General features: G+C 44.8%; 1 protein-coding gene across 3 annotated transcripts in view; it reads left to right on the top strand.

The window, feature by feature from the left end:
* Positions 1–8212, top strand: part of LOC142768653 (uncharacterized) — a 136434-nt gene extending 128222 nt beyond the window's left edge. For all 3 annotated transcript variants that reach the window (XM_075870670.1, XM_075870669.1, XM_075870668.1), the window contains one exon: positions 7901–8212. In XM_075870670.1, the coding sequence (XP_075726785.1) occupies positions 7901–8127 (227 nt within the window). In that variant the 3' untranslated portion in view covers positions 8128–8212. The remainder of the gene's footprint in view (positions 1–7900) is intronic.
* Positions 8213–16727: the final 8515 nt, after the last annotated feature.

Genomic DNA, 16727 nt, shown 5'->3' with positions numbered 1-16727 from the left:
TTTGTTTCAGCATAACGAGTAAGATAATCTGTCGCAACTATAATCCATTTGTTCCCAGAGGACGACAAAGGTAAAGGCCCGAGAAGGTCTATTCCCACGAGGTTAAACGGTGTCCGTGGTGGTGCGATCGGCTGGAGCAGGCCCGCGGGTCTCACAGGTGGAGTCTTGCGGCGCTGGCACTCACGGCAGCCTTTCACATATTGATGTACACTAGTTGATAGTCGCGGCCAGTTATACTGTTGGCGTGCTCTGGCGAGAGTTCGCGAATAGCCCAAATGTCCTGACGTGAGCTCGTCGTGGCACGCAAGGAGGATCTCATCACACATGTCGGTAGGAACAACGAGTAGGAAGGCTTTGTCGCTACCACGGGCGTTTTTCTTGTAAAGATTGCCTCTTCTTGGACAAAAAGAGGACAGTTCACGAGCAATGTGTTGAGGGACCTGAGAGTTGCGGTCTTCCAGGGAATCAATGACTGGGCGTAATTCGTCGTCTGCCCGCTGCTTTGACATAAATTCGGAGTCGCTAACTGCTCCGAGAAAGGCATCTTCATCTTCGGAGCCCCTGACAGTGCTCCCCACAGGCGCTCGAGAAAGCGCGTCGGCGTCTTCGTGTTTGCGCCCTAACCTGTACACAATCGTAATATCGAACTCCTGCAAACACAAACTCCACCATGCGAGACGGCCGGATGGATCTCGGAGATTTGCCAGCCAGCAGAGCCAGTGGTGGTCAGTCACTATTTTGAAGAGACGACCGTACAGGTAGGGCTGAAATTTGGTCGTCGCCCACACGACTGCGAGGCATTCTTTTTTCTGACGTAGAATAGTTGGTCTCGGTTCGAGAAAGAGTACGACTGGCGTAAGCTATCACGTGCTCAACGCCACTTTGTCGTTGTACAAGGACAGCGCCAAGTTCGATTGCTGGCATCTGTATGAATTTCTGTAGCAGCGTCCTCATCAAAATGGGCAAGAACAAGTGCTGTTTGCATTCTCTGTCGAAACTCTGTGAACGCTGTATCTTGTTCTGCGCCACACGTAAAGGGCACGTCATGTCAGGTGAGTCGCGTAAGAGGTTCAGCTATCTTCGAGAAGTTGGCGATAAATCGGCAATAATACGCGCACAAGCCGAGGAAACGGCGTACTGCTCTTTTATCTGATGGTACAGGGAAGGCGGCGACAGCAGCAGTTTTGTCTGGATTAGGTCGCACTCCATCCGCACTAATGACATGTCACAGAAATTTCAGCTCTTCCTAGCGGAAATGGCATTTTTGAGCTTTCAGCGTGAGTTCCAGTGTCCGAATGGCTTCCAGAACCTTTTTCACACGCTTCAGATGTTCTTCGAAGCTCTGGAAAAACATGACCACATCATCGAGGTAGACAAGGCAGCTTTGCCACTTCAAGCCAGCGAGAATTGTGTCCATCATCCGCTGAAAAGTGGCTGGTGCAGAACAGAGGCCGAAGGGAAGAACTCGGAATTCGTAAAGTCTGTCTAGTGTCACAAACGCGGTTTTTTCTCGGTCTCGTTCATCCACTTCAATTTCCAATAGCCACTCTTTAGATCGGTGGACGAAAAATACTTCGCGCGTCGTAACCTGTCGAGGGAGTCGTCAACCCGTGGAAGTGGGTAGACGTCTTTTTTTGTGACGCTATTAAGCTTCCTGTAGTCAATACAAAATCGCAGCGTTCCGTCTTTCTTCTTCACTAGAACGACTGGCGAAGATCAAGCGCTGCTGGATGGTTGAATAATCCCGTCATCGTGTATTTCTTTTACTTGTGTCTGAATAGCCTCGCGTTCTTTGGCAGAAACGCGATAAGGCTGCTGCCGGATGGGGCGGACGTCATCGTCGGTAATAATTCGATGCTTCGTGAGGTGTGTTTGACGGACTTTAGAAGAAGAGGCGAAGCAAGATCGAAACTCCCTTAAAAGGTCATGGAGTGCAGCCTTTCTCTCGCCTGACAGCGTCGAATTAATGTCGATGCGGTCAAGAAATTCCTCAACCTCATGCGTTTCCTCGGACGCAAAGCATTCAGTGACGTCGGCAACAGTGTCTCCATAAGCTAGGGTGGTTCCGCGGAAAAGATGCCGGTGCTCGTAATTGAAGTTCGTTACTAGTATCGTTGACTGTCCATCACGGATGCGCACAACACTTCGGGCGGCGCATACACTTTGGAGCAGCAGAAGTGATACGTTGCTTTCAGCCACCACGTCGCCGTCTTGGAAATCTTCACAAGTGACTTCGATGGGAACAGTTGCTCGAGGTGGCAGCGTCACACTGTCGTCAGCAACACGCAGCGCAGGTCTACGGCAGTCTTCAGCGTCTCGATCTGTTGCGCCTTGAGTCGAGAAGGTCACGATGCGCTCACGGAGATTTATAATGGCACCGTATTCCCGAAGGAAGTTCATGCCGATAATCAGCTGACGCGAACAGTCGCGAAGAACGAGGCAGCTGAGCACAACGTTGACGCACGAATTTTCCCTCTTGCGGTACAGCGACCCAGCGGTGTTACAACGTGTCCTCCAGCTGTTCGAATTCGCGTTTCATTCCACGGCGTGATCACTTTCCTGAGATCTTTCGCTAGCCTCCCGCTGATAATCGAATAGTCTGCACCAGTGTCTACCAATGCACTGACATGAAGACCGTCAATCAGCACAGGTATGTCGAGTGACACGCGGTCACTAGGTTCAGATGTAGATGTCGGCGTTTCTTCGGTACTGCAATTATTCTCTGACGAAATGCCTTCGGCGTTGCGTGCAAGCGTCGATGGGAGGTCTTCCGCACTTTGAGTCCCAGCGACCTTGCCCCCGAAGGCCGCTGCCTTCAGTTTTCCCGACGAGGGCTTGGGGAGCGTTCCCGTGCCGTCACCCCGAAACGTGGCCCAGTGGCTGCGGGTCTCCTCGGAGATGGCGACCGCGATTGCCGTCGTGTAAAGGGTGCACGCTGTTGCGCGAGATACACTTCGATATCCCTTGGCCTTTGACCAATTCGGGGACGAGGGGAATTGACGGAAAATCCGCGCAGTCCAAGTTGCCGGTATGGGCTTTTGCGATAAATGTGACCAGCCTCACGGCAATGATAGCAGAGGGGTCGTCTGTCTGGCTTACGCCAGAGATCAGACTTGCGCGTCGGTGCACAGTGACTATCGATGTCCAAATCAGTGTGCGCTGACTGAATCGCGACTGACGGCATCATTGCCTGGATCGGGACGTATGGCATTGTCTGGATCGGGACGTGCGGCACTGTCTGGATCGGGACGTGCGGCACTGGCTGGGTCGGGACTCCTTGACCAGAAAGAGGAGTGGCAGATCGCAAGGCTTCCGCGTACGTACGACGGCAACTGTCAGTAGACACAGGAGCCGTTTCCGGATCAACCGACATGGGCGGAAAACGATGGGCGTGCAGCACCTGCTGGACCTCGTCACGGATGATACTGGTGATAGAACCAACATCGATTTGCCTTGTACCGTACATCTTTTCCATTTCTTCCCGGGCGACAGATCGGATGATCTCGCGAATCCATTCGGGGCTCTTGCTCCCAGGGGTGGCGAAAAGTTCGGGAGTTGAGGCAGCATTCACTTGACGTTCAAACAGGGCAGCCTGTTGGTGCAGTACTCGCTCCATTGTTGCCGCTTCAGTAAGGAACTCAGAAACACTTTTGGGGGGTCTACGCACCGAACCAGCAAAAAGTTGTTCCTTCACACCACGCATGAGGTGGCGCAACTTTTTTTCTTCTGCCATAGCAGGATCCGCTCGCTTGAAAAGCCACGTCATGTCCTCGACGTACATCGAGACGGTCTCGTTGGGCATCTGGATGCGTGATTGTAGTGCACGCTCCGCCGGTTTGCGGCGGTCGGGACTCTTGTAGGTCTTCAGGAGGCGACGATGGAACTCGCGCCAAGATGTCAGAACATCATCTTTTTTCAAAAACCACGCCTTGGCACCGTCTTTTAGGCAAGTGTACACGTTCCGGATCTTCGCGGCATCATCCCAGTAATTGATCGCTGCGACACGTTCGAACTCCCTCAGCCAGTCGTCAACATCTTCATGCTGCTCTCCGGGAAAGGGGCTAGGCATGAGCGGGTTCTGGACGGTGCAGTAGATCGGCGTGGAAGGTGTCGGAGCTTGCACGGCATCTTGTGTCGAAGTCATAGCCGCTGCGTCAGCGGTTGGGGTCTCAGGCGGTAGGCCTGGTTGGCGGCGGCTTACTCTATGAACAGAAGTGTCCACGGGTGCAGGGCTTGTGTTCCGGCTGCTGGGCGGAGTCTGGGGCATCGGCTGGATCGTGAGACGTTGTACCCAGCCCCTCCACCAGTCTTGTCACGTTACTCACGACAAACTTGATACAATGGGCTCGTTGAGTCGACTAGCCAAGCAGTGGCTCAGAGAGATTGCCTTTGTCCTCTTTCAATCTTCGATCTCACCCAAGCAAACCATGTGGCAATATGATGCTAAAAAAAGGTCCCACTGCATTTGAAAAATTGATATAAGCAAGGGTGTCACACTCGTGCTTTGCGCGACAGCCTTGCTTCAAATGCTAAGCGCAAACGTCATCCTAACATGGCGTGCGCGCATAAAATTTGGAAATTTCCAACTTATTTGTTTTGCCCTAACGCAACTCGTGCCTTGCTGAGTGAGTCGATTTTGCAATTTTTACTGCTTTTATTATCATTGCTATATTGTCATTGCAATGTAGGGCCAAGATTTTTATAAACATGCTACGCAGCCACATTTCATGCAGTGGGCAGTGAGAAACCCCGCCATTCCTTTACCCGCTTTACCGATGTGTGCCTGCAGCCGAACATTATGTTACCGCCCTGTTTTAACAACCTGGGACTGCTCACACGGCAGTAGAATCGTGTATAACACAACCTTTACAGAGCCAACGTACATTTCACGTGACTCTGTAAACTCTGTGACTGTGACTGACTCTGTAAACTCTGTGACTCTGTAAGTTTCTTGGTCACGTTGTCAGCCACGCCGGTATAGACCCAGACCCTTAGAAAACGAAAGCTGTTGCCGCATTTCTTGTCCTTACGAACAAGCGCGATCTACGCTGATTTCTGGGACTGTGCGCATATTACAGACGCTTCGTCAAAGGCTTTTCTAAAATCGCTGAACCGCTAAATAAACTTACAAAAGACGGCATACTATTTGTTTTGGCTCAGCATCAGCATCACACCTTTGAAACGCTACGAAGCCATCTCCAAGCCCCACCTGTACTCGGTCACTTTGACGACAACGCTGCCCCAAAGCTACACACGGATGCCAACAACGTCGGACTTGGAGCTGTATTGGTTCAGTGGCAAAATGGCGTAGAGCACGTGATTGCCTATGCAAGTCGAACACAATCATCCGCGGAGAAAAACTACTCTGCAACAGAGAAATATTGCTTAGCCATTATTAGGGCTATAACAAAGTTTCGGACTTATTTATATGGTCGACCATTCATGGTAGTTAGCGACCACCATTCTTTACGCTGGCTCGCCAACCTCAAAGATTCTTCCGGCCGTCTGGAACGGTGCAGCCTTCGGCTGCAAGAATTTGACGCTACAGTCATTCAAAAGTGAGGACACAGACACACCGATGCTGACTGTCTCTGACGTGCGCCAATTAGAAGTACGAACGTGGACGTTGAAGAGGACGATACATTCCTTTCTTCTGTATCAGCAACTGACTTGGCTCAACGACAACGTCACGACATGAAGCTAAGCCCGCTGATTGACTACCTTGAAGGCCGAAAAAGCAGTCTTCCTCGAAACTTCGCACGTTTGTGGCCTCGTTCTACATCAGGCATGGAGTCCTCTATAAGGAAAATTTCGGCCATACCCACGCTACTTACTTACTGGTTGCCGCGACCTCGCTTCATGACGATATTTTACATGCTTGACACGACGAACCATCATCCGGACACCTTGGCTACACGTGTACCTTGGAAAAATCCTCCACTCCTACTACTGGCTATGCCTTGCGAAGACAGACAAGCAGTACGTCCGCACATGCCGCGACTGCCAACGCCATAATACTGCACCTGCCCGACCGCAGGACTACTACAGCCTATCGCCAGGCCAAAAACACCATTCCATCAAATTGGCACTGCCTTGCTCGGATCGCTTCCAATGTCTTCGTCTGGAAATCGGTGGATTGTGGTCGCCACCGATTATTTAACGCGTTACAGTGAAACAAAGGCCCCGCCCAAAGCTGCCGCAGCGGAAATCACCCAGTTTTTTGTCACCAGCATCGTACTTCGTGAGGGAGCGCATGCTGTGATAATTACTGATCGTGGGACAACTTTCGCCGCAGAGATGCTTCAAGGAGTGCTTAGACTAAATGGTACAGAAAATAGGAAAACCACGGGTTATTACCCCCAAACAAACGGATTCACCTCACTGAACGGTTGAACAAGACCATTGCAGATATACTGTCAATTTATGTGGCCGCTGATCACAAGAACTGGGACGATATACTCCCTTACGTAACTTTTGCTTACAATACAGCAGTCCAAGAGAGCACAGGTTTCACCCCATTTCGCCTAGTTAGTGGTCGAGAGGTTACTACGATGCTCGACGCAGTGCTCCTTCCGAACAACCTGGGCATGCTCAACGCGGACGCTGCCTTGTTCGCTCAGCGCACTGAGGAGGCCCGTCAACTCACCCGACGCCGTATTGAGGCTCGCCAATCTGCCGACGCACGCCGCTACAACGTTACACACCGAGAGGTTACCTTCCAACCTGGTGATGTAGTTTGGGTGTGGACCCCTGTCAAACAGCGTGGTCACTCTGAAAAGTTGCTGCGGTGCTACTTCGGCCCGTACAAAGTTCTACGCCGACTCAGCGAGGTTACATACTTAGTTCTCCCTGAGGCTACCTCAAGACGTTCTCGTCAGTTTCCACAAAGTGATGTGGTGCATGTGTCAAGGCTCAAGCCATATTTCTCGCGTCGTCAATCGAACGTGGGCAGAATTACCATGCAATGACTATTTTTGTCACTTTTGTTTCTTTTTGATGTGTCTTTTGTCCTAACTCCTTTCTTTATTGAGTACTTTTGTGATATCAGCCATTTTTTGCCTTACGACGCAGTTGTTATATTACATGGTAGCATCTTTTCCTCCTCATTTGTTTTCAGCGCTCATAACCAGCATTGAGGTGATGCTTTTCGAAGAGAGGGAATAACGCCATAGATAATGGGTATGAGCCATCAACTGTAGCGTGAAATCGCTTGAAAGTGGAGAAAGAAGAAAACACTGCTTCCTGGTGAAAAAACGAGCAAGACGTCAATTCGTAGTGGTCTCTATTGTTTCGTTCGTGGCAATAAAAACATCACCTGCCTGCTTGCAAGTAGGAAGATCACATCCTAAAAATATTTGCAGCTGACAAAATAACTCCTCTCAAAACATGATATGGACACTTTCCGCAAAGCCACATTATTCATGAAAGTATGACGAGCGCCAGCGGCTTTAGTACGTATGCTTGTGTGGTTTCTATCCGGAATAAAGGTCCATATCCGGGCTGTCTATCGGGACCACTGTTTGGAAGAGGGATCCACCCTTCCCATTCCAACGTAGGTGTGGACCGCAGCCGACCAACCCTTTTGCGAATATCGAACTCTCCCGGCAATTTAAAATAGGGTTTTTGGACTGACTGATTGACTCTGAGTCATTTGTTAGAAACTTTAGCTGTGTGTAATGAAACGAATGAAAATATCAGCTAATGTAACACTATTTTTCGCTCGAACTATTTCCCAGTCGTATCTCTTGGGTAAACAGTTGGCAGCAATAACGTATCATATAGCTCGACATTTCTAAATGTTTCCTTGAATTTGTAAATGAGACCCCGTGTTGTAACTGATGAATGCTAAATGGCGCGTGAGTGAAGTAACTGCAGCTGCGTCAACTGTTTCTATTTGCAGTTGAAACATTGACGTCCATGTACGTTACGGGACCACTCCCCAACAACACGCCACCTGAAGTATACTGTCAAGCCCATTTCTTAACCCTCTGCCCCCAAAGAATAATTTACAAGCCGTACAACTCAAACTGCACTGTAAATAGAACGATCTGCAAAGACGAGGAGGAACAGACTCAAAGGAACTATAGCACGACAGATGAATGGCTGGAAGAAGAGCGAATGATGTAAAATCCGAGTGTGGAAGCCCCTTTCGTCGCGATGAATTATAATAAATAAATAAATATATATATATATATATTATAACAATCCAAAATACCTGTGACGTTCCTTCAACCCGTTTCTTTTGCTTCAAGTTACAAGAACTTCATGCTTAGAAACTGATGTTAGTACCTGTCCTAAGCAGAGGTATTTCTTGACAACTTTCAGGGCCTCGCTGTTTCACGAAAATCATTGTCGTCATCTAAGACTGCTGCACACCACTGTATATTAATTTCAAAACACACTGTTATGCTTTGCTTGTCTGATCGCGTAGTCAGGCCATGCAGTTCGTCACACGAAAAATGTGCAACTAGTGGTTGATATAGCACATCTGAATGAGAAACTGTTCTAGCCGTTGCAAACCATAAACGCACAGTTCTACTGAAACTGATAATCATCCACCAGTGTTTTCAGAGCCTCCTGATTTCTCAGCCTCTACTGAATTCTCAGCGCTTATTGAGTGTTTCAAACTCACAGAGACCTCCACACTGAGGTATTTTCTAATCGAGTTAAGGCTTTATATCTGAGCAGCTAGCAAATATCATTTTATCGGGGAAGCGGCTTGAACTAGCCTTATGGCACACATAATATGTGCCGTATGATACACATCACAGCTAGTTGCATATTTGATGAAGCCGTACCGTACTCAATCATCTGTGTATACGTGGAGTTCTTAAAGATATGCCTTTCGTCAACGGTGAGTACAAAAGACGTGTGTATTTAAAAGCACAAATGTACCAGGGTAACAATATGTCACCCGCGTGCAGTAAGCATTTGTGTCACTACGAGGCATCGTCTCAATTCAAAGGAAGTGTTACAAAACAACTATCACAGAATCTGGCACGAACTTCTTAAAGATAAGTTTGTCAATATCATATCAACAATTATTCAGCAATCACAAATCCAATTAGGCAAGATAAACCGGTAGTACATTTCTGATCTCTACCGAATACCACCATCACAAATTATCTTGAAATCCATCTTTAAAGGATTTTTCAAAAAGCAATTCTGTCAGGTGCATTTCTAGCAATTTCAAGAGCCACCTAAAGGTAAGTGGTGAAACAATGTACGACCTTATCTGTAATAATATTTGTCACAATTGTTTTTCCCATTCCGTGGTGATATACGAGAAAACCGAACAAAAAGCAGCTTTATTTCGCTGTTGTAACAATTGATGCATGCACATATAAATCGTGATCAATAAATTCTAGTTTTCTCAGTGACAATATACAGTATATTAAAGGATATGTGGAAAGCAGGATTGATTGCACGCGCACAGATTACAAGTGAGTGCGCTGAGTGTAAATGGTACAGTGAGGTGGCAAGAAAAATGCATTATTCAATTAATTGCACTAGCTACCATCAAGATGGTGAAGTACAAAGCACCGGCCCAAGGTGTTGAAAATTCCATTGCAAGCTACACATGATGCCACAAATAAGTTGGACGTATTTAAATATTGATCATTTTGTTAACAGATATGAACTGGAAGCTGTACTTGTATCTGTACAAGAAGGTAAGAGTAAGAGACAAGAATGAGAGCAAAGTTAATCTTGCCACTGGACTAAAAAACGCCATTTCAGTGCAGTAAATTGCGTTCCAACGCATGTCCAAATAATAGATCAGCCGATAGAGTGCAGCCGATAGATGTTTTGTGGTACGCCATTCAAAAACGCAAGAACACTGCATGCACAAAATACTTGCTCAGCATCATTATGAGTCACTTGAAGTTTTGTTGTAGATGTACACTTTACGAAAGCTATTCAGGAAGACAGCATTCTTTCCAGCTCTGTGATGGGACCTGAATTATCTGCACAGAAAACGTGAACTTCTGCCTGTTACAGGAAACAAAATGTCTAGCACGTGGACTTACTCTATAACCCTCATGGAATACAGGCAGTACGTAGTGAAATATTGGTAGTTTTACCCATGTGGTTTAAACCGAAGAGGGGGGGGGGTAAGTCAGGGGTTTAGGCTCTCTCCCCAGCAGGCTTGAAATTTTGCTTGCGTATACATAAAAAAATGGCAGCATATCCAGGAAGTGAGTGATGGGGAGTGGGGCGAAGCATTCGTCCGTTCATTCGTTATTGCTTCCGTTCGTTCCTGCGTACGTCTGTGTAACCGTCCATGCGTTCATCCACCCATCCGTGCGTGCGTCTGTTCGTGCGTCCGTCCTTGCGTTCATCCATGCATCCGCGCCTGCATCCGTTCATGCGCCCATCCATGCATCTGTCTGTGTGTCCGTTCGTCCATCTATTCAGCACTCCAAGTACCACCATATCGCATCTTTTCATCATATGTTCTCCATATAGAAGCACCACCATCCAGCGGACATTTCAAATACTAAACGGGAGGTGGCACATGCACACTTTCTTACAGCTTGCGCTTCGGGTTTACTTCCCACCTTTAACCACCTCGAGTTCATGGTATATACTAGTTCACTGTATTCACGGCTGTGCGGCCCAACGCTCGCTAAACCTTTCTAAAACCAAGGAGGTTACACCCAGCGAGTATAACGTAGCAACCCTTTCTTGTCAGATCGTGCTCAATGTACATGCCAATAGCTGCTAATGGGGATCGCAGCGTGCGCGTTACCTAAAGGCCGAATGCTCCTGTCTCTCATTCCCCGTTAGCAGCCATTAACATGTGCATTGAGCACTATCTTTTATTGTTCAACAACGCACAGAAGAAATCTCTCGCCGGAACCACCTTGAAGGTCAAAATCGTAAGGACTGCTATTTCGGGTATGTGCCACTGGTGGTTACGTACTACGAGGGATGCACAAGTCACGCCATAAGGAGCTTTGCCCCTAAAACACACACATGAATATTCATAAAGTATTCTGGAACCTCTCCTCCTGAAGAAATTCTGGCTATGCTCCAGGTGCGAATAAATGCGCCATAAAGAGAGGACATAAAGTAGCCCAGATTTAACTTTGGCTTAATACCAGAAGATAATTTGAAGGCAGGAAAATTTATCCACGTTTCTCATTTTACAGTTTATTAACTTGAAGCTGGGGTCACATTATGTACATCATTTGTCTATGTAATATATGTCCTTAACAATGCACTTAGCTCAACGGTCAACGACTTTACGTGATTTTTCAAAGTAAAAGGCTTTCAGCTTCATGAAGCGAATCTTGCGCCGAATTTCGCAAGTTTAAATTGATCACGCTAAGCAACATTCAGTTGCTCAATCAAGCGAACATCGCGTAAAACAGGGTGGCTGGCGTCATGTTAGTAGGTCTTGGTTGTAGATAGTTCTCCAATAACAAAAAAATCACCTTCTTGATGGTTTCAATAAGGTGTTGAGTCGTGTGTTGCCGTGCATTGTCATGCAACAAGAAAATTTTGTTCTACAACAAACCTTGGCGTTTGTGGTGAATCGCTTGTTGCGTTTTTTGTGAGGTGCAAATTTTCGATCCCCAAGACGCAGTCTTAAATGATTGTCGTTTTTGCCAGATTGCGATGATTGTCTCTGATAAGTATTTGAAACTTTGACACCCTCCCATTGGAGTAAACTGCTCTCCTGTTTCTTTTTCTTTTTTGCTGCAAATTTCTAACGTAGTGGCCTTGATATATCACGAACAGAAGAAAAAGTAAGAAATGAAGCTGAAACTTTCATATTATAGCCCCACCAGTTTAACAGTAAATTATGCCACTAAGGAAGGCAAAGCACCATTGACAAAACCCGTCATAACAAAAAAACGTGTAGATAACTTCTGACTTGATTTTGCATATGAAAGAAAAACACGAAGAGAAAGAAAAACAAGAAAGAAAAGGGTTCACCGTAACGAAATGGAGTTTGATCTTGTTTCTCGACACTGGTGATTAAGGTGAACCCTCCTCTATGCTATTTCCTTTTTCCTTCGTGTTTTTTTAGTGGTATAGATAATCTTTTGCGAATAATTGCGTGTGACAATACGCACTTCTTTGTGCCCTCTTCCTATGTCCCGTTAGTATGCGCTGTCAGTCTTTTACTAACAATCTGTACGAAGTAGCTCATCTCTCAACTTGTACACAGGAAACTGGCAAACGTAGGTATCTGGATATACTATCAATAGCAAACTCGCATGAACAACCCATACTTAGGTTACTTGTACCACAGCTCTGCAGAAGCTGTAGTTTTTCGAAATGAAATCTCAAACCAAATGTACTGTTGTGAAGCTTATACCATATATTACTCGGGCCAGAGGTAAAGTACAATTTGCTTCGAATGTATCGTACCACAACAAGAAATGTGAAGTTTCACCCCGGAAAGCACGGGCACAGAATCACACGAAAAAAAAACAGATAACGTAGTAATGAAGTCCAACATCAGTATGAACTATTTCATACAAAAGTACTTCAGAACTATGAAAGCAGTCCACAACCGTAGTCCGAATCATATTTTATACAGTGGGCTTCTTTGCTACTTAAGGCCTGTGAAAAAAGCGGGAGCTCATTTCCTGGGGAAATAAGAAAAAACAGATAATTCCTTTGTTGAGACAAAGTATCACCTCAAATTTTGATTAAAATATAGAACCCAACGTGTTTTCGTTCAGAGAACAGTGCTCGCATCTCAGCCCTTTTGTTCATATGACGAAAAAGTGGCTAACACTGTTTTTATAGTCATAAGTTTGGGGCTGTTTCGGTGCTAGCTTTTTTCTTTGGGACAGATGATGGAAGGCTAACGGACCTTTCTCTTCGACGCTTTCCGCAGAGCATCAAGAAGACGGTGTGACAGTAGAACCACCACAAAAGTAATCCTCCTCTTCATACTCAATTGAGAGATGAGGGACACCGGTCTATTCTTCTTCGTCATATTCTGCAAGATTGTTGATGTGAGTCACATCGTTCGTTCCCTGGAGCGAAACACGCGAGGAAATAATTAGCGAAGACACCAATCAATGCTCCACCTTAAACTAACAAAAGCAAACTGAAATCAATGGTGAACATCCATGGCAAAGCTCAGTTTGTGCATTTGAGAACGTCTATGAACTGTAAACGTGAATAATGTAATTGCGTGGTCAGCTTGTATTGCTTTGGCTCTGCAGAGAAATATTGATGACATCGAACGAACTGTTAAATCTGTGGAAGCAAAACTGACTGACCTCGAGGTTAGGAGCAGGCGATCAAAATGGTGGTATTTGGTATATCTGAAGACCCTAAAGAAACGGAATCAGTCCTTAAAAGTAAAGTTCTTGATGAAACTTTCGCTGCAAAAATTGGCATTCGTTGTATATCCATTGGTAGAATACATCGATTTGGGAGGCCGGGCAAACAGGGACCAGTCATAGTGTATTTACAGGACTATAATGAAAAGCAGCTTGTACTGAAAAATGTTTACAAATTTAAAGGCTCCAGCATATCGATACAAAATGACTATCCCCGAAATACACTGATAAAGAGAGGACACCTATGGAACAGCACAAGGGCTGAGAAAGAGCAGGATAAAAAGGTTACCTCAATTAATCAGAAACTTCAAGTGGGCAATAAGCTTTTCTTTGGGGATGAACAAAAAATCTCGAGAATCCAAATTCAAGTTGACCAAGGCATTTCGAGGAATGACTGACGTGCACCCGTAGCACCTAGAGAAATGCGTGTCCTAAACACTAATGCTCGAAGCATTGTTAGAAAGTCTAAGAATCTTAAATCGCTTATCTTGAGTTACAGTCCTCGCGTAGTTATTTTAACTGAAACGTGGGTGCATGACAATATTGATGATACAGTTGTTTTCCATCCATCCAACTTATCAGACCTTTCGTCGCGATAGTTCTTCGAGGGAGCGGGCGGACTTGCAGTTTTGGTTAAAGAAAACATATCTGCTGTTCTCTTACGTCAAATGAGTAACTTAGAAACTGTATCATTGAAACTTACTTGCTGGGGTAAATCATTTTTGTTGTTTGCTACGTACCAAGCTCTAATTCACCTGCCCCATTTCTTTCTGACCTTTGCGAACATATTGCATCTTTTAGAAGTACCAATGTGATGCTTATAGGCGATTTTATTCTCCCAGGCATTGATTGGGAGAACTCGTCCTTCTTTGTTAAATCCAACTTGCACGTGAACTACCTACGCAACATTATGCTTTATCATGACTTGCAGTAAGTTGTCAAACAACCGACACGTATTCACGATACGTCAGCAACGATTCTCGATCTTAGTTTTGTAATTCGATCAATTGCAAAATTTCTGTCTCTGTTGAACCTGGCATTTCGGACCATTAACTCGTGTATTTCACGCGCTTATTGAAACAATGTGAGGTCATTAGAAAGAACACAATCACTATTAAAGATTATTCTAGAGCCAATAATGAAAGTGTTTTAGATTATCTTGAAATATGTCTTGAGTTTCTAAGGCCATGATATTACTGCACTTTGGAACCGTTTACCGTTTTAAAGAAATTATCAATCATTGCCTCAAAAATTTCATCCCAAGCAAAACTAAACGCACATCTAAAGCTACTCCCTGGATGACAAGAGATATCTTGCAACTTAAAAGAAGAGTTAAGCGCTTAAGACAGCGGTGTGCTTCACGGGAAGCTTTTCAACCAATTGATGATAACTTAAATCTAAACGTGAGCCTTGCTAGGCGTTGGTACTCGAGGATAAGCTACCAGAGTTTATTCGCTCCGCACCACAAAAATTTCGCAACTTTGAAAGGAAAAAGAACCAGGAAATTAGTCATTATGTACACAAGAGAATCATTGTTAGCGGAAGGCACAACATTGCGCCATATTTTAATGAATACTTCCACAGTGTTTTTTTTTAGTTTTGATGCTACTGCACTTCATAATCGTTGACCATACTTCACTGCTCCCTATGTTGTATCAATTCCAGGAGTCGTTTCTATGCTACTTAACCTTAAAACTAAATCTTCCTCAGGTCCAGATGTATCCCCCCTTATGTAATGCCCTCTGGGCTCTTAAGGTATTTAAATAAATAAAAATAAATAAATATACCTAATGTTTTTCTGAAAAGATATGCAGAAGCGTTAGTACCTTTCATAACTCGTATATTTCAAATGTCCCTGTATTCAGCTACACTCCCTAATGATTGGCTTTTGGCACGTGTTGTACCTGTACTAAAAAAAGTGGACCCCACACTAGTAACAAATTATCGCCCTATATGACTAACCTCATCATGTTGCAAACTACTTGACCATATCATAGCTAAGGAAATAATAAGTTTTTATAGGATAACTGCATACTATCGTACTGTGAACCAGGCTTTCGCAAAGTTTTCTCTACTGGGACACAGTTAACAACAGCTGTTCATGATTTTGCTATTGTTCTTGATGGGTCAGGCCAGGTTGATGTAATATTTCTAGTTTTCATGAAAGCGTTCGATCTTGTCTTACATAGCAAGCTTATTACTAAACTAGAATCAATTAATCTTCGTGCCTCTTTAGTTAATTGGGTGGCTGCCTATCTGACCAACCGCAGTCAGGTCGTTTCTATTAATGGCCACTTATCTGAGAAGCTACCAGTCTCATCTGGTGTGCCTCAGAGCAGTGTCTTTGACCCCTTAATATTCTCGATATTCATTATTGACATAACCAATGAAATTCATTCCCCTATCCAAATTAGATTATTTGCGGATGATTGTGTACTTTATAATAAAACTAAAAGCCATGAAGATCAAGTATCGCTCAACAATATTCTCCAAAATATTATTTCCCGGTGTGATCGGTCGAGCATGCAGTTAAATTCCAGTAAAACAGTGTATATGTCAATAACTAGAATAAAATCTAAAAAAAACTTTCTTTTGTGTACAAGTTGAGTTCCGAAATGCTTGCAGAAGTGAAGGAGTACAAGTACCTGGGAATCACTATAACTAACAACCATAATTGGAATACGCACCTTACCAACATATGCAACTCTTCGTTCTGAAAACTTTGTTTTCTCAGACATAAACAAAAGGATGCACCCTCTAGTACAACGTTAACGGCTTATGCATCACTAATTCGTCCTAAACTCGAAAATGCCACCGTTGTCTGGGATCCGTACACAAAAATAATACCGATGGACTGGAAATGATGCAGCGTGAAGCTGTCAGGTTCATTTATTTTAAATATCGTAATTGTGACTCTCCCTCTTGTTTAATGATGCAGAATAGTATTCAAACACTGCACCTGCGCGGAAAAATACAGACTAAAATTCCTGTTCGCACTGAAAAATAAACTCTTTGCCATAAACCCAAGTTCTTATTTATCGTCGCTTACTGCTTGAACAACACGGCATCGTCATGCTGACTCCCTAACACCCTATCGGACACGCACTAATCTTTTCAAATATTCCTTCTTCCCGCGAACTCTCACCGACTGGAACAATTTACCATTTCCCCCCTTATATAACGACGATTTTTTAGAACACGTTACTATTTGAACTTCTGACCATGATGTACCAATTTTATAACATCATTATATGCTATCCTTCTGTTCCTTGATCCTTAGTTTAAAAAGCCATTGTCATTTGCCTTATCTCATGCATCCTTGTGTACATATGTCTGACGTGCTTTTACCTCATGGTCTTATTTCAGTGTGTGAAAAATTTGTTTGATGTTTCTACTTTTTTGCTTCACCTTGACGCT

Source organism: Rhipicephalus microplus, chromosome 8, assembly GCF_043290135.1.
Source record: "Rhipicephalus microplus isolate Deutch F79 chromosome 8, USDA_Rmic, whole genome shotgun sequence".
Classification (NCBI taxonomy): domain Eukaryota; kingdom Metazoa; phylum Arthropoda; class Arachnida; order Ixodida; family Ixodidae; genus Rhipicephalus; species Rhipicephalus microplus.
This window is presented reverse-complemented; position numbering and strand designations above follow the sequence as displayed.